At 39.9% G+C, this 22358-nt stretch overlaps 1 protein-coding gene across 7 annotated transcripts in view; it reads left to right on the plus strand.

Annotated features, from left to right (window-relative positions):
• The window catches only part of CEP57L1 (centrosomal protein 57 like 1), a 38323-nt gene extending 17749 nt beyond the window's left edge, over window positions 1-20574 (plus strand). For all 7 annotated transcript variants that reach the window (XM_049818138.1, XM_049818139.1, XM_049818140.1 and 4 more), the window contains 10 exons: window positions 624-722; window positions 1440-1517; window positions 1629-1858; window positions 3527-3671; window positions 5608-5873; window positions 12525-12666; window positions 14901-14954; window positions 15296-15483; window positions 15934-16093; window positions 20533-20574. In XM_049818138.1, coding sequence (XP_049674095.1) covers window positions 624-722; window positions 1440-1517; window positions 1629-1858; window positions 3527-3671; window positions 5608-5829 — 774 coding nt within the window. In that variant the 3' untranslated portion in view covers window positions 5830-5873; window positions 12525-12666; window positions 14901-14954; ... (1 more) ...; window positions 15934-16093; window positions 20533-20574. The remainder of the gene's footprint in view (window positions 1-623; window positions 723-1439; window positions 1518-1628; window positions 1859-3526; window positions 3672-5607; window positions 5874-12524; window positions 12667-14900; window positions 14955-15295; window positions 15484-15933; window positions 16094-20532) is intronic.
• The last annotated feature ends 1784 nt before the right edge of the window (window positions 20575-22358 follow it).

Raw genomic sequence — 22358 nt, forward strand, 5'->3', positions numbered from 1 at the left:
GGCTGGGAAACACAGGGTGTGGGGTGGTTCACTTCCTTTTGATGACAGAAAAGCCAGAATAATCTCACTTTTGTGATGGACCTTCAGCATTGTTTAGCCGGAACAGTTATACATGCCAAAACAAAGTCCTTGTCCAATGTTTGATTGGGAATGTCTATAATCCTGTTTATCATGGGCCTTTATATCAACTTTGAACTACGGAGCAATCCAAGGATTGTCCAGCAGGTTTTACCTCAACGTTACACAGATGGGCTCAGTTCTCTCTGCCCCCAGATTGTAAAATCCAAATGTTCATATTCTTCAGATTTTATGATCACATCCCCAGCATGCAGCAGGATTGGGTCATCTCAGTTGCTGGTTGTCACAGTGGAAAAATACAGCTGCTGCAATTGAGTATAAAAATGAGGACTTCTAAGACAGAGCTACAAGATCTGCCTGATACCCTGCCATCCTAGTAATCTGTCCAGTTTTTAACTATAGCTTATGCCTTCCAAGCAGGACAGTTAATAGTGCCCTTAATTGGTTCTTATCCATGCATGAAAGAGGGAATTAATTAGACCATGTGATTTCATACTTCTAATATTACATTAAATGGTTGTTTTCTTTTTTGCTTATTCCTACAGCTTCAGACAGGATTTGAGATAAACAGAATTTTGATGTCTTCAGTAACATCTCAAAATGAACCTAAAAAAGAAAATGGGAAAAAGAAAAAAACTAAGAAGGTAACATGAAAGTTTTTATTAGCATACTGTTGTTGATAGCATCTGACTCGCACAGAGATAGGAATTTGTGAAAAACGGTGATGTAAGAGGCACTTGATTTGTCTGCTGTACTTTACTTCATTTCCAAAGTGAAGAACAGTGCTGAATACCTCTTTTTTTTTTCCTTTGGTAATTAAAACTGGGCTAGGGCTGGTAGCACTTCACTGGAAAACTTTCCCTTACCAGCATGACAATAACCTCTGTTACAGTCTTACTGCCATCCTCCATGTCCTATCTTAGCTGCCTTTCAGTTTATCTGTCAAAATTTGTTTCCAAAGCAATTTTAACTAAGCATGTTAAGATGGTGTGTTTTGGGAGGGAATTGCTGAAATCAAGAGAATTCATTTTGCAACACATGTTACAGGTCAGTCAAAATTTTGCAACTGTGTTTTGCAAACTTAAGCAAGCAATGTTCAGTTTTTCTAATGTCAACCTATTTGTCAAACTGTCTGCTAAACGCATCTAGAATAAAATTTACTTGACTCAGCTGTTGGAAAAGTCCTTCCACATAGAGGAGGGAAATTATTTTTTTCAAACCACAAGGAAACTGAGATGATGCATTTCACTGCTTGTTTATTTGAATTTTACTTACTAAAAAAAAAAAAAAGTTTAAGATTGTGCTATTGGGTCAATAGATTGAAATTTCTTGTCTTACTTTTTCTGTCTATCTTATGGCAGAGAAATCCTACAATGAAGAAAATGCACCTTTCACAGTTACATGTAAAAGCTGGTGAACTACCTTTTGTGGCTGGGAAGGTGAGTGAAACCAAATGTTCTCAGTAAATTGGCATCTACAGTTTGAATAAATCTCTTTACTGTAATTGTTAATCACTTCTGTAAACCACTTAATAATTCTGCTTTATTAAGTCTGTCAGTTCCAGCCATTCTGTTAGTGCAAACGTACAAAGTGTGTTGCATATTATGAAGCATCGCAATCCACGTATCTCATCACAAAGCCAAGGAGGAGCTACATCTGGGATTTCACGACGCAATGCATTTTCAAAATCTGTATCCTCTTGTTCCACATCACCTACTGCCACCAGAAGTCTTTTGGACCTTCTGTTAGCCATACAAGATGAGCTGGGACAAATGAGCTTGTGAGTACTCATCCTTGGTGTTACGAGTAAAAGTGACTTCAGTGGTAGCCCTGTGAAGCTACAGGTGTGCTATAGTCGAACCTAGCCTGTTTTAAGTGTAGGACTTGTTGACAGAATGGCCTGAGAAGGCCTGACTGGTAGGATTTTTCTCATTCAAAAAATTCTTTCTATCCTGGTGTTTAACTGATCTTGTAAGCAAGCAACATATGCTTCAGCTGGGTTTTTCTGCTTCCACATCCTCTTCTTAATGAAGCTGCTACTGAAGTAACAGCTGTAGCAAATGAAAAATGTTTCAGGCCTGTGGTTTTTAGAAAGTTCAAACATACTCTGAGATCTACAGAGTAGACCAAAAATGTTCTGGAGAAGGCTGCAAAGGTGGTGTTAATGTTGAGTAGGCCTGCAGCATGCAGTCAGTCTGGGTGGTAGAATAGGTTAGTACAACTGTGGCAGGAATCGTCCTGTCACAGCATCTAGCCTATTCCTTTGTACTCACTCTTTCTGTGTTCCCTCCATACATGCATACCTGATGGGTCTTTGTGCTGAGACCGTTTGGCATTCATACCCTTTCCTTGTTGATAGCAGGAGAACTTGCCAGTCCTGTAAGGGGGTTGTGAAAGATGGACAGTCTCCTGGCAGAAAATGGGCAGGGTGTGGAAGAAGCTAACACATTAGATGGGAGTGTTACATACACTGGCCATAAATCTTTCTAGCCATGCAAGTAAATGTGGATTACAACTTGTTGTGTTCTTAGGCATCTTCCCTTTAATGCAAGCTTGTAGGATTGTGGGCCAAAGCTGTGTAGCTGGTCATAGTAGACATGTTGACATGATGAGCTGTGGTTTGAGCAGAGGAGGATGTGTTGGTTAAACCAGTTAGGATGTTAACACTGATTTGAAATCCTTGATGTGGCAAAATTTAAAATGGCAACCAACCTCTCCTTCAAAAAGCAGTGTTTGGCTTACTCCTGGCAATTCAAGGACAAGTTGGGTTTTTTTAATAGCAACAACCACTTGCTTCAATTGAACTATCAAGGAGTAGCATCTACTGAGAAGTCAGAAAAGAAACTGTAACCATTGTAAAGAGAGTATTTATCTAAGAGAGGGTCTCTGTTTTTGACTAGTTCAGATATGTAGGTATAAAGCAAATATACACAATTTTTTTTTAATTAAGCTGGTTAATTTAATTAACCAGCCCACCTCACTGCAAATCTTTTTGAGTAGAACATTTTAATTTGAATAACCTGTCAAAAACTACAACTTAAATGTACTAGTTTAAACAATACTTCTATGTATTATGCTAAGCTTTCAAAGTCTGCACTAAATGGGGCAGGAAGTGAAAATACAATACTGCATAGCTGCTGTTCACTTTCCAAATTCTTATTTTGCACACTATTACACATGTAATTGTTATGACCATGGCAAGAGCGAGGAATAAGATGCACATCAGCTACAAATATGGAATGAGAAAATCAGACCCACTGGAAAAACCTTTTCTTTTCTAGTGTGAATATATTCCATATTGATGTGTATTGTGTGAGAGGGTAAATAATGGTAAATTGCTGTACTCTGGACAAAATGGCTAGCAACTCCTGCAATAGACTGAAAGTATTGGAAGAAATCCCAGAGACTATATCACGAATACTTAGTGTGCCATTCTTGTCTTTAATAGTGACTATCAAGAACTTCTGAAGCAGATACAGGAGGCTCAAGACTCCAAAGTTCGTGAAGACCTAGAACACAAGCTGGCTTGCCTTGTAAAACAAATGGAGTTTAAAGAAGAACAAATATCCAAGCTGAAAAAGCATCAGGCTACTGTAAGAATAAAATGTAAACTCTCTAGCTAGATGAAAATTTTCAACACTAGTTGAAAGGCTGCCACAACTCTGCCTCCTGTTGTCATTAACTAGAATGTCACTGGAATGCTTAAGCCAGGATGCTCCAGTAGGGGTGATTATAATTAGGCTGCCAGCTCCGTGTTGTTGTACCTCCAATTACTTCTTTTGATCAAGAAAAAGTGCTTACAGCTGGCAGCTAGATATCTACGCTAGTTGGAAAACTTCCTGCCCTATGGCAGTTTTGCAATACAGAGCTGGGTTGCTCAGTCTGTCACTTCTGCTCACTGCTTTAAGTCAAACTGTTGAGATTTCTTTCCTTTGTGTCCTGTCCCTCTGGGGAATGAGAAAATAGAAGCTATAATTCCTGTACAGACTAGATTAAATGTCTTTTATATTACTGAAATATTGAAGCATTTTATTAACCAAATAATCTGTTGGCCACAGCTTCTCTAAAATCATAGCCAGACAAGCCTTTCAGTTTTGTTTAACCCCTAACCTGTAAGCATTCTGTCAGTATCTGTTTTAGAGCTGTAGATAACAGCTCTTCATATGTTCCCGTATTAAAAAACTCTTCTGTTGATGAACAGCTAAACCCTTTTGTAGCAACTTGTCCACGTAATTGCAAGCACAGAGGTGCTTATGTCAAAGCAGAATTGTCAGAGATGCATGTTAGCAATATAAACCAAGGACATTGACTGTTGAGTCCTTACTGCCTCTCTTGGCGATGTCAACTGTTTTTTTGATAAATCTCTTACATTCTTGAGGAGCCAACAATTACAATGCTATTCCTTGCCTCAGAATCTTGCTGACTTCATCCTCCAGGAACCTTAGACAATGGACAACAACTGCACCTTTGTTTCTTCCTTTTGCATATCTTTGTGACTACAGTCTGCCTTCATTTTGGGATGAAGAGAAGAGGAATAGCACATACAATGTGGTGCAACGTTGTTGTCATCCTTGCCTATTATCAGGGTGCAGATCTGCTGGCAAGTAATCTGTGCTCTGGTACAGTTTATCAGAGCACACATCTTAGGGTCATGATGTCAGTAGCACATTCTTTGCATTTGTCTGTTTGATTACTGTCCATCATGCCCTGGTTATCAATACAGGCCACTCCTGTAACCCTTTGCCTGTATCATTTTTTCTGGTGCTTTTGCACACGGACATTTCTATTTGTATTTTGTACAGACCAATCTTAATATTTCTGATGCATATTTCTGCTTTTAGAACCTGTCACACTAAAAATGCTGTAGTCATCATTAACTGTTTCACAGTTAATAATATGTTCTAGAATGCAATTAAAGTTAGTTATTTTTAGAAATGGACTTCAAGCCTGAATTGGGATATGGAATGCTTCCAGCCTAATTTTATCTTTGGGAGTGACCTTTTCATGCCAAGTGCAAGTCAAGACTTATTATTTGACATTTAAAAAAACATTCTTTAGTAATCAACCCTATTTATTCTGTTTTCCAATTTCATTATGAGGCTTCAGAGTAAACTGCTTAGATACAGTAACCGATAATAAACAGTATACATTTTATAGGTTTGTTGGGGTTTTTTTTTTGCTTAGGGTAGTACAATCTGAAATGGAAAAAGACCATTGTAAATATAAATTGGTAACATGATATTCTGTCTCTCTCAAGCAAACGTTTTTACCTTAGGAAGTGGTGGGGTTCAGCAACCTATTGAGAGTGGCTGAGGATGGTTTTCTGTAATGGTTTCTGTGTGGGCAAGGTCAGTTTTCTGTAGTGCTTTCTGTTACAGCGAGACAACTGTGTGCAAGATTAGTAGGTTTCGACTTTTTTTTTTAATGTCCCTTAGACATCTTTAGTTTGGAGTTTGGTAAAGTCCGGTAAGCTCTACAGCTTTAGTTTTCCAAGTATGTAACATTCTAATAAGTAATTTTTCTTCCTAGGTGAAGAAATTAAAGAAGAAAACTCAGAAATTGAACCAAGGGGCAGCTCATTTCAAACTAAGGTGTGTTGACCAAAAGGAAGCAAAGGAGATTGCAGTCACTGTAAGAGAAACTATGTCTAAACCTTGTCCTGGGCAGAAAAGAAGCAGCTCTCTTCAGCTGCTAAAAAATGTGCAGAAACTTCAGTCAGCACTCAAAAAAGATATCACGTGGGAACAATAGCTCTGAAGTTTACTGCGTTCGAAGTTTTTGAAGTTGTCTGACAGGTAGTAAACTTTTAATTTCACAAAATACCTTTTAAAAATAAAATAGATGTAGCATAGATATAGATACACATTCTAAACTGCCTATTCACTAGTCAGTTTGTTCACCTCAGAATTAACTTTCATGTAGAGTAGCTATAATTCAACTACACTGACTTGTAAAAAAGTGTTTTAATGGATTAATGAAATGCTTACTTGATGAGTTGTCAAATAAAATTTTATACCTTTTTTATACTTAAAAAAATAGTATGCAATCTTTGGTGTCCTGTTCCCCCCACTGCCAAGGAGATACAGAGCTTGTTTTTCCAGAATGATTTGGGCTAGTGCTTCTGTTCAAGTAAAAACAGGGGTTTTCCTTTTCTCAAATAACTGAAGATTCAGATCATTGCAACTGGGACAGAAGAAGAGGTATTGTCTCCTATTTATATGCATTTTCATTATTATTAATATTATTACTCTATAAGCTTATTGACAGTCTTAGTATTAGGAACAGCTAGGGACTGGAAGCACAACCCATGACTTGGTTAAACCATGACAACATGAGAGTGTTCTTGATAAGTGCATGGAGGGGGCCACTACCAAAACTTGGGTGCTCATCAACAGAACCTGCTTCTACCACAGTATAAAATAATTGAGCTGTCGTAGAGGAGACCTTGAACTGTGTACCAGTACATGTTGTGGAATTTGTGTACTCATACAAATGCAAGATAGGTCTTCATGCTTATGATGAGTCTGCTCTTTTCCATCCACGGCTATGTACGTGTGGTAAAAGATGTAACGGTGACTTTGAATGGACGCTGGCTATTTAGTTGGAATAAATTCTTGTTCTCAGGTTACTGACTGATACTGATTTTCCTGGGTGTTTGCATATGTCAGAAAAAAATAGCTTCCACAGGATCTGTCAGTGAAGTTTTGCTGTAGATCTCTGGTATAAAGAAAATGTAGTGGCCTTCTCAAGCCCCTGTGCAGGTGTGAATGAAAATTGGAGGCATGCTCTGTTGTCAAGCGTTTTGAATGAAGTCTGGTAACAATGTATGGTCCTAATGGAAAGTTGTGTCTTTGGATCAGTAAGTTTTGCTCTGGCACCCTTTGAGAGAAAGGATTAGGGAAATTTTCAGACAATTAATTTAAATTTTGAATAAACTGTTACAATCTGTGACAGGAATTGCATGTGTGAGCTTTTTTGGCTGAGAGGGGCAATTTATATGTATTAAACATCTTTACCAGAACTGTGGAAGACCAAGTTGTTCAACTGATATTTGGGTATGGGTTTCCTACACTCTCTTAAATTGTATATACATCTTTCTTACTTATGGATTATCTCTGGCTTAGAAAAGCACGTTGTACACTGAAAAATGCTTAAACACAGTTCTAAACATGGCATTTTCCTGGTATAGATAGTGTTTCTGAGGTAGGTTTATGCATTTCTGGACACTGGAATTGCTGATACCGGAGGCAAAAGTAAGCATTTCTGCTATTAACATTTTCAGATTGTAGGTATTCTGCTGCCACGAGATAAGCCTTTACCATTCCTAGGCGTAGTTAAATAATCTCTGAAGCTCTGTACCAGTGTGTGAAAGAGCAAGCGAGAAGGCCCTTACTGAGCCCTGAGGAGTCTAAAGTGTTGTATTTCACCCGGCGGTCCAGCCCTAGGCAAAAATTGTTAGGCATTTGATTGAGAGAGAAAAATTGCCAGCAATTTGCCCCAAATGCATAAAACCAGGTGGAACGACTTTGCATGGTGGCAGTGGCACTACTGAGAGCGAGAAGCCCCCCGGGCTTGCAGCTGGGGGCTGAGAGGCCATTGCAGCTCCTATAGCTTGGGGTTGCTATAGGGACAGCTGGGCCTGTCCAGGCAGGGAGCCGGCACATCAGTGACCTGCTCACTCTGTGCCTTGGACTGGTATTTTTGTTGGCCAAAGAAACCTGGGGAGAGGGGCCCATTTTGGAGCTGGAGCTGGAGCTGGAGCTGGAGAAGGAGGGCCCTGGCTTCTCTCTTGGGACAAGGGGCTGCGGCGGAGGGCGGCAGCTTTGGGTCGGTCAGCCAGGTACTGGATGGGACAGTGCTTAAACAATGGAAGCATTGAAGAGTCAGTCTTCCAAATATGTGTGCCAATGGGGGCTGTCCCGCCCCAGGATAAAACTGCTCTGTTTGCCTTTCTGTGGGGTGAGTGGCTGGAGGGAAAGGGAAACGGCTGAATGTGGTCCTGCCGGCAGCTGGGTGCTTTGCATCTCTGCCTGCTTCAGAGGGGCACGGGGAGCTGAAAAAGCTGTCTTGCTGAGAGCCAGGAGCTGGGATTGGAGAGGGGAAAACAGGAATGGATGACATGCAAGCTTATGTTAGTTGACAGAGGTACATCACTTGTATTTCAACTCAGAAGATTTCATTGTGTTTTAATAATTCTTTTGTGCTGCTTTTTTTCTGGAGCCTTTATTTCTCTAGTGCATGTCTTTTCACACACTAAAGCAAAGCAGATGTGCTTCAGCATGGACTGAGAGAGTCAAACCAGATATAAAAGAAGTGTATCCCAAACAAGTTTTCTTACTTGAAGAAATGCAGAAAATTTGTTTTCAGATTGTATCTTGGGGGGGGGGGGGACGGGTAGGAGATCAGCTTATGTATTTTTTTATTAGCCTATTGACAGTTTGAGGCAATTGTCAATCACATAAAGTAAGTCTTCAAAGAAGTATACAGCAATGAATAATTCTGCAGAAACCACCGTGGTGAAGTTAAGCTCGTGCACAAGTGTTGGCGAGGTTCAGCTCTGTGAGAATTAGGCAGGCAGATCGCAGTGAGTTTTGCTGGGATCTGAATGCTTCATGTCTCACGCTCCAAAAAAAGTTCTGGCCTGGAACTCCATAAATGCACATTTGGAGAAAGCACAGTGGTCAGAGCAGGCTTCTTCACAAGAACAATATGTTTTGGCTTAGTAAGTGCTTGCTTTACTCTTTTACAATCCTTGTTTTGATTTATGTCCTGCATATTTTTGTTTGTCTTCTCACACAAAACTGTATATTTCTTTGTTTTTATGAATGTTTTGAATCTAGCTATACAGGGCAGCAGACAAAACCACACAGCGATCCCCAAAAAGACTAATTGGTTTATTTACTCAAAATTTGGGTTCTCTTACGCTGAGTTATGCAAAATTGCCACAGCAGGTTTTGTTAGTATTTGAATCTAGGGATGGCTAGACATTAACAAAAATGGACAAAATACGTAGGTCAAACAGTATAATTAAAAATACAGACCAGCAAATTGTGTGCAACAATAGTTCACTTTCCTGCTGCTAATGAAATATGCTAGCACAAATTAATGGCTTGTTACTTAAGCCTGCTGGAAAGACTTTGTCCTAGTACAAAAGGCATTCAGTTTGAGCGTGTGTGTTACAATCTTCTAACCAGCAAAGCTGGAGGCTGGATGTAGCTATAAATCCAGTGTGTTCTGGGAATAGAAGCTGGCAAAAACACTCCCAGCAAAATAATCAGAGCAAGATCTCGCTGGGATTTGGACACTGGCTAATGTAACTAAGTGCAGATGTTTATGTGGACAGAAAGACATTCCCAGAATAAGAATACTGTACAAACACACGATGATTTTTATAGCAGAAAAAACCAAAGATGTGGGGGTAATAAAACATATGCTCTTATTTCTGATGAAGCATTTTCTGTTTTCCTCAGCTTGCCTGCACTGAAGTGGGCAAGGCTGCCTCTACAGTATCCTCTGCTGGGGCCTGTTGAAGCTTCTGCAAGTCACCTGGGTTGCAGCTCTGGTGCTTACCTGAAGGTCTCCATGGGTTCCCTGTGTGGGTCCTGTAGTCTCTCTTCCATCTGCAGAGAGAAGCAAGCATTTCTGAAAGTGTTACCCTAAGGTAACAGCTAAAACATGTTAGATTAATCTTATCCCAAATGCCTGGTTCCCTCTACCGACTACAGAGGGAGTTTGGGGTGATTGATGAGCTAAAATGGAGATATTTATACCAAGAGTTTGGCCAGATAAATTCTGCTGCGATGTGGAACTCTTTCCTCTGATTTCTGGGGATTCTGGGTTAGCTATTCAAAATCTTCAAGAAGTACTGGGTAAGTCCTGGGCCTGAGAACATGCCTACCATAACTTCCTCACGATGAGTAGTCTCACTGATCCGAAACTAGGAAATCAGCATCTTGGTGCTGTGTGGTTCAGGAAGACACAGACTACTATAGGATTTTATTTTGCTGGTACTTAAGATGACTTCTTTTTGCAGCCTGAATTTATTTTTGGGCAGCTTTACTATTTTGCCAAAAGTTTTGCTCTATACCTCAAAACGGTAAGTTATATTCCCACTGCATCACTCTGCTACCCTAACTTTACTTCTGTGTTCTCAAAAAGCCGAGCTAAGTAATTGCCATTAGTTTTACAGCCATATCTGAATTATTTTTACCTGAACTCCACTGCCTGCAGAGTGGTATCATTTCTTTTATCTTGGATCCTTCTTATTTATATAGCTGAAGAACTGCTTGCTCTTTATTTTCCTTAGCAATTTTTAATTTAGCTGGTATTGCTTGCTTTAGTTCAGGGCTTCCCGGCCCTCTGATTTTTTCAGGTTTTTTTCTTTTTGTTTTTTTTTTTTTTTTTTTTTCCTGTTGTGATTCTCTGCCTACTCTTCATGACTTTTTGCTTGGCTTCAGCATTCTTGCTTCCAACCTCTTCCCCTGCTTTTATTCTGAGGGCAAGTTCCATTTAGCTTTTTACCATTGATTTAAAGATTCTCCAGCTTCTCCAGTGTTGGGATCCTTAAGGCATTAGTTGCATTTGAGTTTTCTAATTACTTTCATTAATTTCTCTAAATTAGATCCTTTTGGATGTTAACACTTTACATTCAGGTTTGGTTTCGTTCTTCCATTCTAACCCAGATTATGATTGCTTTTCCAGTGTTCTCACTACTTACCAAAACTGTCTGAAATACGATCTCAGTTCAGTGACTAATTGAAGGCATTTGTAGAGCACGGCAGACTTTTTTTTTAGTACTAATCTAGTAAAAATCTTTATCTTCATTCCACAAAGTAAGTAAATCTAATGCACATAGAATCCCTTTGACTTTTGAATAGTGTTAGCCATTCCTAAGTGTCAATTCATTAAAATCTATCTCAGTACCTTTACCATAAATTCAATCTTTCCAAAGCATCTCATCCTGCTGCCAAGGTGTGGTTGCTATTCTGCCTTGTTTATATTATGCTTACAGTGTCAGATTTCAAGTCTTATGTTGTTAATCCAAGCTCTCATATAGGCATCTGTTTGTAGTGTATGAATATACTGGCTGCTTCTCATTGATTTCACCCAGATCCCTGGCTGCCTTCAGTAAAATCTTTTAGTCTGTTTTTTTAGGTAACACTTCCTTCCTCATTTTAGTCATCCTGTTCCCTGGTGTTTCTTTGTATTCCTTTTTACCTGAATTTCCTCTTCTCTCAGCCGTGAAATTCAAGTGCAGAGATCTGAATTCTCTGATTCCTTCCCACAGTTGCTTAGTTTGTAGCTGTTATTATCAGCGAGGCCAGTCCCGTAACAAGAGACAAGGATTTGCCCAAGACCTTGGGGTACTATCAACCAAGAAAAGCCCCCAAAAGGTACATCCTACACTGCTGTATTCAGCCTCTTGACCATCTCTTGTGTTTGTCAAGTCAAATCTGTGACTGGACCAACAGCTGTTACCTTTCAGTGGTCTCTCATGAAAGAAAAAAGGAGAGACTTTATGCCCAGAGCAGCCAAACAGATTCTGCAAACCATTGAGAAATAGATGCTACAGATGGTTGCTCTGTGATTGATTACAAACGAACTAGCCTCTTCTTCCCCTTTGCTTCCAAGAAAGAAACCCTAAATCTTTCCGCAATGACTTGCTGCTTCCCTTAAAAAGACAATTTCCCTTTTTTTTAGTTTCTAATTGATTATGTCCCTCACTGACAAGTGAATAGAATAACTGTAATTCCAGATGTTGGGAAGAGAGCATGCCTACTTTAGAGATTCTCACAAAGCAAGTGTTTCCCATTAGAACTGAGTGAATTTGGTATTTGTGAATTTTTTGTAGAAAGTACATTCGTCAAAAAGTTGCATTTCTTGCAAATACTTTCATTCCTTTTATTCTGGTCAACTTCAAGTAATAGTTTCAGGTGAGAGAAATGGGGAGAAAGTAGGTGTTGAATGTCAGTGTTTTGTTTTGGTTTGGTTTGGTTTTTTAAATGAAAGCAAAAAGTTTCAATTCTTTTGTAAAATGTTTTATTCAGCACATCAAGTTTAATATTTGGTTACCTAAACTTCCTGAAGTGTCCTTAAGAAACTGGGTGGAGGAGGGAGGAGATAGCATTTGTTAGTGGGATGCAGAAGGATACTTTAAAATTTTTGCCCCAAACATTTTTTCTCCTATTTTCCTCAGGCTGGCAATCAAAATGGGAAAAATCATATTCACCCGGTTCTGTTCCTGATATTAAAAGAAAATTCTTTTTGTTAAAGGAGATGCTGAATAAACAATTCTTTTGCTGCTTATTATATACTGTCTATATAGGAGTGGGAATTCGTGTTTTTACCTGGACAGTTGTCCAGGTCCAGAGTTCACAAGTGATTTGCTCTTGAGAAAGGAACTTCTTCTTGACTGCTTTGTCTTTTGGTCTGCCAAACTGAAATAGGCAAAATGGATGAAGTATACCAGATCTCTTCTATTGAGAAGGTGCAGCAGCTGGAACAAGAACTAGCAGCATAGCTGGCAGAGCTAAAGGCAGAAATAGAAGACAACAGGATACTCCAGGGAACACCGAGTAGGGCATACAGGTAACAAGAGTTTGCTGGGGAATGAAGGAGAGAGTGAGATTATAGTAATGCATTATATCTCTTCTTGGCTTTTTTTTTTGTCATGACACAAAAGTCATGTGTCTATATAACTCTTCGATTTCAAGACCTGAATATACATGAGAGCCAAGAATAGCAGCTTTTCCATTGTGTGTCTCCCACAGAATTACGGTTGAAATGGAAGGGAATGTCAAAACATAAACTAAATTGATTTTGTGTTGAATATTGTACACAACACTTTAAATCTCCTTATCATGTCAAGTATTTCCTTCTAATAGTGAAGAGGATGTAGCTTCTAACATAACACTGGGGTGTATAAACAGAATGGTCATATATAAGAGAGACGCTCTTACTTTCCTCAGCGATAATGAGATGCAAGCTATGACACTGTACCCAGGTTTGGCACTATGCTTCAAGGAAGCTGTAGACCATCTGCAGAATATGTGGAGGAAAACAGAGGTGAAGAACACTTGACTAGGACACTTGAGACAAAAAGGAAGGGAGCTGGACTTACGTCTCCACTCCATTTTCTCTAGATTCTGTCTTGAGACACGTGGGAGATTGCTGTAAAGATGAAGGGAATAAACTTCTGTTGCAATTATGTATAGGACAGAAAATAATGGGCTAAAATTCAGGCTTTCCAAAGATAAACACTGATATCTAGACAGGGAGGTTGCTGACCATCCGTGATGACCACCTGACTTTAAGAACAGGTTAGACAAACACCTTTAGGGAACAGATTTATGTTTTCCTGCTTTAGAGCAGTGGAAGTGGTAGATGATCATAAAACCCCTCCCGGTCCTACCTCTTTAGGGCTCTGAAGTGTTCCAGTGGAGTTTGCCTTGTATTGCTCTTGGACAAGGCTTAGGAGCCCTTTTTTTTAATGGTCCAGTTTTCACCTATTTTAATTGTCATAAATTCAATGTATTCAGTTACATTAAAATTATGTAATGTATGCTTCCTCTAAGTATATTGACCATAGAATCATAGACTATCTCAAGTTGGAAGGGACCCATAAGAATCATTGAGTCCAACTCCTTGCTCCTTGCAGGACTACTGTCATGGTTTAACCCCAGCCAGCAACTAAGCAACACGCAGCTGCTCGCTCACTTCACACCCCCCCCAGTGGGATGGGGGAGAGAAACGGAAAAAAGAAATAAAACTCATGGGTTGAGATAAGAACAATTTAATAGAAGAGAAAAGAAGAAAATAATAATAATAATAAAATAATAATGATAACTAATAAAATGACAACAGTAATAATAAAAGGATTGGAATATACAAAAGATGCACAATGCAATTGCTCACCACCCGCAGATCAACGCTCAGTTAGTCCCCAAGCAGCGATCCCCCTGCCCCCACTCCCCCCAGTTTATATACTAGATGTGATGTGACATGGTCTGGAACACCCCTTTGGCCAGTTTGGGTCAGCTGCCCTGGCTGTGTCCCCTCCCAACTTCTTGTGCCCCTCCAGCCTTCTCGCTGCCTGGGCATGAGAAGCTGAAAAATCCTTGACTTTAGACTAAACACTACTTAGCACCAACTGAAAACATCAGTGTGTTATCAACATTCTTCTCATACCTAACTCAAAAACATAGCACTGCACCAGCTACTAGGAAGACAATTAACTCTACCCCAGCTGAAACCAGGACAACTACTTAAAACTAAACCAGATGACCAAGAGCATCATCCAAGTGCTCCTGGAACTCTGACAGGCTTGGTGCCGTGACCACTTCCCCGGGGAGCCTGTTCCAGTGACTGACCACCCTCTAAGTGAAGAACCTTTTGCTCATGTCCAATGTTGATGCATGAGAATTAAAAAATAGTTATCGTCCAGAAGTTTTCTCAGCCCCTCTTGCTGTGATACAGGCACATTAGGGAGGAAGTTGACTAAATTGTGAAGGACGTTTGTCAAGGAACTCCACTGCAGAGTTGTGGGTTGTAGTAATGTGTCCATAGGATTGACAAGCATCCAGATGGACTTTTTAAGGGCTTTGACTAAAAAATAGAGGTGGAAGCAAACCATTTGCCAAAAAATGGCTGCTAATTAAATAAATTCTGCTGCTTTATTATAGGTTTTTCATACCATTAAACTTGCTTACTGTTAACTTCACCATTTGAGTTGTGTTGGGCCTGACAAATGTTTGGTTTATACCAGCTTGTATGTAACATCCTGTTGAACTTTTTTTTTCTGCTGTTCTGCTGCAATTCCAAAGGATGCATTTTATTTCAGAAAAGAAAGGGAGGTAATACTGAAGAAAGGCTTACAGGTAGGTAGCTAAAATGTACACCGGCTTAAAAAAATTCTCTTTGCTCTTTAACAAGTAGCAACTGAAAATTAAAATCAGAGAAAATGATATGTTTTTTGGAATCTGGGCCTGTAAAGACAGAATGGGAAGCCTCGTAATGTTGTTTGCACATTAGTAAAAGAGCACAACCTTTCATTTATTCGAATAATAATGTGGACCCGGCTCTGGAGAGTTTGCTTATGCGACAACTCCCGATTAAAGTCAAAGCCTCAACATTTTTCTGTATTTACCACCTTTTTTGTTTGGTTGGTTGGTTTTGTATCCTGAAAACGAGATGTGTTCAACACGTGCTCCGTTTGCAGGGGACAGAAGCAAAACCTCTTGTTATTCAGGCTCATGTCGTGCAGAGGGAGTTAGAGAGCTGCTGGAGAAGGGAGCACACAGCCGCAATCTTGCCTCTGCTGCTAGACTACGTACCTATGACTTTCAATTCCTCTAGCAGACTGATTTTACTAGAAAGAAAATACGACAATGATAAAGCTGAATTCAGGTAAGTGGAATAATGAGCTCTCTGGGTGCAGTGTAGATAGTGTTGGGCTGCTTGGATTTGAGGAGATCCAGGATGAGAAGGAGAAAGCTTGGAGAGACGTTTTTTCTGTATTATTACTGTGATAATGTTTTGATAGAGCAGGACACCAGTCAAGGGGCTGAGTCATCTCAATGAGCAATTTGTTGACTTCAGGAGTATTTGTTTTTTAAGCATCACTTTTTGAAAACAAATCTGAATACTTCCTTATTTTATCTAGTTTCTTTAATGATTTTATTATGTGAGTGCTACAAGTCATTGACAGTAAATAAACTTCTGGAATTACACACAATGGATAACTATGGTTTGCTTTTTCTCTTTTGTGCTTTATTTTCTTACTAAATTTGCAACTGAATAGTTTGTATGCTTTCTAAATGACTGAGAGAACAACAGCAGATATGTTCTTAACTCCAGGTTCTCCAGCATTTGCCTATTTCTCACAGAATGAATGTGGCTGATGAGAAACATCCTGATGTGGTCCAAGAAAACCGGGACAAATTAAGAAGTACTTTTGACAAGAATTCAGATATTTTTAATATTGATGTGTTTCCCTGTTCAAGAGTTTTAAGAAATGGTGAGAAATGATCAGCTTTCCTTCAAAAACACAAGTCCTACAGATAATGCATTTGTTGATGTATATTCTTTGAGAAAGGTCAACAGTGCAAATGTTGCCATCCTTGGTTTGTATGCTTGAGAAATTTGGAGTGTAGCTTTTAAAGACAGCAAGAATCTTGGAAATTTGATGTCCAAATTTCGGAGTGTGGAGCCCTGAATCTGCAGTGGCCACTCCTCTGGCCTTACTGTGCCTGGGGCTGCAGAAACAGGCAGTTCAGGATACCCATGGGATCAACTTGGTGGAGAATCCAGGATGTTGTCCCAATTATGCCAAACCCTGAAACTCACCCTTATAACTTTCTGCAAGAATGTTATTTAAATATTTCTGTGGGTGGCCTGTTTCTGGAGAAACTAAGAGAAGAGAGCTATTGTTTTAAGACTTACACTGAAATATCTCTAGAAAAATCTCCTTATGGTTATTTTCAAGTTCTCTTTCCTTTTGAAGGAAGGGAGGGAGTGACGTTGTTTATGTGGAGTTACCTGTGTGAGTGGTACTTAGCAAGCAAGGCAGCATTCCTGTTGCAGAGTGTTTAAATCCTCTGTTTTAACCCGTGCTTTAACAACAGAGTAGGAATGGTGTAGAACTGTAGGAGTCCACAGGATTGTCTCTGGGAAAGCACAACTCCTCTCTGCTGGGGACTAGGCAGGGTGTACGCCTCCTCCTTGCAGTCGAGAAGTGGGCTAGCCAGGGTGGAGGAACGAAAAGAGGCTGTGACTTGTCCTCCCCATCTTCTTTCTCCACTGAAAACCTCTGCCACAAGGGATGTAACTGTGGGTCTGCACAGGGGAGCAAGACACAGCCTGGGCCTGGAGCGGCACTGCCCAACCAGTGACAATTGATTGAGAACAGTGCTAAGGAAAATACAGATTTACCTGGGACAGATAGGGGGCCTTTAGCCCTTAGTTAGTGGTCTAACTAGGCTGTGCTGGTGCAGACCTCTTTCACTCCTTAGGCCCAAGGGGGTCCCACGGTGGGGAGATATGGCAGCACTGCCCCAGGAGTACAGAGCTGCTGGTGTTAAGGCGCAGGGAGAGGAGGGTTAAACTCATCTCTCCAAACGAAACCCCTTGAACACACCACATTTCTCTTATATGAGTGGGATAGGAGAGGGAGGAGTGATCCCTGATCTCGGATACGGTGGGCTAATAACATACAGAGAAGGGCGCAAGACCTACCATGTTACAGAGTTCACCTGAGCCATTTATTTTGCCATGGAGTAGATAGACCCTTACTGGTATTAAAAAGCAACTCGGAAGTGCTCTAGCTCGTTTTGGTCTTCAGTATCTAGTTATCTAATATTTGAGGAACAGTAGTATATTACCATCATAAGCTTCATTCATCTGCTATTTAGATCTGAGCTTCATAGACGAAATAACAGAATGATTAAACAAGAAATTAAAAACAAAGCTGAAGTAAAACATGGAATAGAAACGCAGATGGCCCTTTATTGCTGAAACAATGAGATAATAAATTAGATTACATGTGGTTCCACTAAACCCCAAGAGTTTTGCTGAACTTTAGCAAACTGTAACTTACCTATTAGAATCTTTGCATGTATCAGCAGTATCCGCCAGTACTGGGTAAAGGAAAATCAGCTGAAACTTATTTGGACTTTCAAAAATCTTTGGAAAAGTAGTAGCAGAAAAAGTGCTGCTGTTTGTTATGGCTTGGCCTAAGCCAAAAACCAACCAACCAAACAAACAAACCCCCAGTGTTAAATATACCTGTTAAAGAGCTGAAAAAGGGAAGAAAAGATGACAAAACTTACAGGAACACAGTAGCTTTGGCTCTTCAAGGATGAAGGAATACTGATATCCTTCAAAACCTTGAGCAAGCCTGAGATGCGGTAAAGAAGGAGGAGAAAACATTTCACTTCTTTTAAAAATGGGTGCTATGTTGCCAACACACTCTTCAACACTGATAACCAGGCCAAACTCAGCCATCCCCAGTACACCCTTGTTTCAGAAGTTTGTGATGGCAACATCATGCTAGAATCAGATACCAGTGGAGTGATAACCCTGAAATAGTAACATACTTGAAGTTCTTGTGGCATGTGAAGATTTGGGAGGGGTGTGTGTGAGAAGAATGTTGTACACCCCTGAGCCAGGACTCTGTTCCGGCAGTAGAATTTGTTAGCTGGCATCCTTTCCGTGCTAGAAAATAGGCACTCCTCCAGGGACCATGGAGGTGCTCTGACCTAGGAAAGCTGTTAGTCTTTCAGGGTCTGGAGGAAGGCCCTTTCTTAAAAGAGAAATTAAAATAATAAAAATCCATACAATGTGGATTCACCCCTGCCATCACATTCCATTCTCTGACATATTTCTGCTTCAGGACAAAAAAATGGGAATTACATCATTGTGTGGATACAAAACAAAGGGCACTGACAGCATTGCTTACAGTCATCTTACAGTCATGTTGCTTAAACTGTTGATGTTCTCCTTTTGTCCCACGAACGGGGTTCATTTATCCAGTGTGCAAGCCAGTAACACACAGAGTCGAGGTATTGTCAAATTAATTTCATTGGTGTGCATGAATGGGTGCCTGTCTCAAGACAGCACACCCTTGTCTCAAAAATCCTCACATTTACACGCTTAACTAATACATATTCATTGTTATTTTCCTTAAAGATTGGTTCTTTCTTCTTCACCCCTCATATAAATTAGTGTGCAGACTCTGTCTTCTTCCTTCATTGTCTTCTTTTGAGTAGGTGGTATCATTGGAGTAGGTGGTCAATGAGTCAGTGGTTGCAATCTCCCCCTGCAGGAACTACCTTTTGCCTACTTCTTCCCTAATCTTGGCAGTTCCAAGTGGTTCTTCAAGGTTTATTGACCAGACCACAATCCATTACCTTTTCTGACATAAGCATAAACATAAAGCCCCATTGTCTAATAGTTCCTAAACCCTAAATCATGTCTAGTTATTGTTTCCCTGGTTTAAACATTAACTGATGTGGGCTGTACACAGGACTTTAGAAGCTCCCTGGTTATTTCAATCATATCACACATATTAATTGATAACACTATAGTGAAGTTGGCCCAGTAGTTGCTCAGTTATTTACCTAAATCAAATAAAATTTATTCTTCTGTAAAGGGCTTTGATTTAACCTTTAGCAAATTCTGCATCCAGTTACTAAGAGCTGCTACACAAAGAGTCTTTTCAGAAAAGTAAGGAAAGAACAGAGAGTGCAGAACACCATATTGAAAAAGGGAAAAAAATCTTTGACCAGGCTGATCCAATGTTATGTTCAAATTAGGTGCACATTTTGCAGGGCTGCCTCATTAACTTTATGGTAAAGAATGAATTCTGATCCAGCATAGATCTATGAAGCTGGCAAGCTGTTCTTCCCAGTACTTTTAAATGTGACCAAGATTTCCATGACTAAAACAAATACCTTTTCCTTTCCTCCATCCTTCCTTTTAATAGAATTTGAAAATCCAGGTGAAAAAAGGGAGTCCCAATACATTGTATACCATTATTTGGCACTGAAGTGAGAACAAAGGTGCATTACATACCAGGAAACAGTAAAGACAAACAGTGGAAAATGAGGAGCTTGTATTTACTTGCTAACTTCTTACAAGAAGAACCATTTTTAAAGGCTTCTATTGCTATACCCCTATCCCAAGTGTTTGTTTACACTGGGAGGTTAACTTCTGTAATTATACACCTAAGCATAGATGTCTGTAATTCCCTTTGTGGCACTCCTAGTCAAGAAACAGAATATTTTGAATGTTAATGTCACTTCTGTTGACTGCAGTACTGGATTCTTGCCTGGGGTGTTACCAAGCTAACTAGTGACTCACTGCCAAGGTAGATGATTCTCTTTTAAAGATGCAGAAATTTTTTTTGAAAAGTATTCTATTGAACAAGTGCTGCAGTCATAGCAATTTGGGACATCAGTCAATGGGTGTTCCTTTTGATTAGTGCTAAAGTCTTTGTGTGTGAGAGCTTATCTCCAAATCTTGCAAGTGTAACTTACCCAAGAAGGCTTTAAAAATATGTTGCCTTCATATTTGAAGATCAGAATTTAAGACACTTTTTGCCAAATTTGAGCAAAATTAGAAAAAAGAGAAAAATGTTCTACCTTAGTTCAAGAGCTAATCTCGTTTTGATGCCTTCTTGGTGCTTTTTTGTGGATTTATATGCCTGAAGGAAAAACTAGGCACAACAGAAATTTTGTACAGTTTGTCTTACTCCATGGTAGTATAAATGAAGCCACGGTGTAGGGTGTTACCTGTAAAAATTAATATTTTGGCAATATTTTTTTTTTTTTGTTCTTTGCTAATGACTAAATACCACGTTTCTAGGGCTGGTCCAACCTTAGATACATTGATTGTACAGAATTGCAATCCTTGCAGAACGGACTGCTTGTGTCTCTGTGTTTCTTTTTCACGGCATAGGTCCACAGTGCTCAGTTCATGGAGTTTGCAGAGGTGGAAAACCATGACAACTTTCACACTAGTGAAGATGGATATATTCACACACAGGACCAGCGAGGGGTTTACATAATATATGATGTGGCTTTAGAGGACCTGAAGGAGGCTAAGTACCAGCTGCTGCTTGTGGCCAGCCAGTACACTGAGAAAGATAAAAGTAAGATATCTACAGGTCCAAAACACTGTGATAATTTGGTTTGCTGTTTTCAAGGTAGGCTGATCTTACGGCTTCTTGAATCATTGCTGTATTTCCACAGGACCAAATTCTAACTGGATTTTTGGGACCTTTCTTTATCCTCCTAGTTAGCTAAGTGATGAATGTGTTGTAAAGACCTAACTGAGCCTGTGGAATTCCTTGTCACATGTTGTTAATGTCACAGTTTTGCACTTATTCGGGGTCACAGACATCAAAGTTGTCCTGGACCAGAAAATAACACAGAAGGGACATTTACTGATGTAGTTAAGTAATATAATGAGCAAGCACATCTTCAAGGCACAGAGAGAGTCAGAAAAGAAAAATGTTAATTGTTTCTGAATGTCTTTTAATTAATGTATTGGATTGTTTTTCTGCAGAACTAAATTTACCTCCCACCACTTTTAAACCTTTCTCAGTTGTAAATAAGAAGCTGCAAAATATTTGATGTTCCAGACTGCCTTTTTTCCTGCTGCTTTTTTTAATAGTAGGAACTGAGTTGAGACAGACTGTATTACAGATTTCTAAAAAGAGCAGCTGTAGTTCTAGAATAGTGAGGAGGAAGAAGCTTGTAACTGTAGAAAGCAGGGGGGGGAGGGCCATTAGAAAACAGTGAATAAATGTCACAAACACGTATGATATTCAGAGAATTGCACAAAATATTTCTTAAATCACTGGAATTACTTTCTATATTGATAGGGCAATGTTTTCGATGTTTTAGCATGCTTCCCTAAAATTTAATGTTCTGACAAAGAATGCAGGGCATAGCTGAGGATTAAGATGACCAAAAAACTTTACAAACCTGTGAATGCCTAAATGCCTGCTTGGACCTTCTTTGAAGTCATCTGAAGGTCCTCACTGTGGACCGTCTTCTGGAGCATCTTTCATGCTGGGATTGTTCTGCCTGGAGAAGGCTCAGGAGGATCTAATCAGTTTGTGTATACATACCTGGTGGGAGGGAATGAAGGCGAGGGAGCCAGACTCTTCTTGGTGGTCCCCACTGACAGGTCCAGAGGCAATGGGCACAGACTGAAACACATGAAATTCCATCTGAACACAAGAAAACACATTTTTACTGTGAGGATTCTCAAACACTGGCACAGGTTGACCAGACAGGTTGTGGAGTCTTCATCTGTGGAGATATTCAGAACTTGACTGGACATAGACCTGGGCAACCCACCCTATGTGACCCTGTTTGGGAGCAGGGGTTTGGGCTGGATGACCTCCAGAGGTCCCTTCCAACCGTTCTGTGATTCTGTCACTACAGAAGGCAGACTACTGAATGAGGCTGGGTACTCTGGTAGACTGGTATAGCAGTTCCTGTGTTTACAGGTCACTTCATTTTCACCCTCACACATCACGCTTGAGGACTGATCATGTACAACCTGTCCTAGCTCTTTATGCTCCTTCTTGTTATGATCTCTTTCTGTGTGCCATGAACCCAAACACTTTTAATGCTGACTTCTCCAGTGATCATGGACTTCAAATTACTCTCTTGTTCAGCTTTTGAAAAATAAGACACTTAAAGCTTGGAGCTGAAGAGTAGCTGCTGAAGCCTCTTTTATTTACCCCATGGCTGATTTTTAACTCTGCAGCT

This window comes from Accipiter gentilis, chromosome 15 (assembly GCF_929443795.1).
Source record: "Accipiter gentilis chromosome 15, bAccGen1.1, whole genome shotgun sequence".
Taxonomy (NCBI): Eukaryota; Metazoa; Chordata; class Aves; order Accipitriformes; family Accipitridae; genus Astur; species Astur gentilis.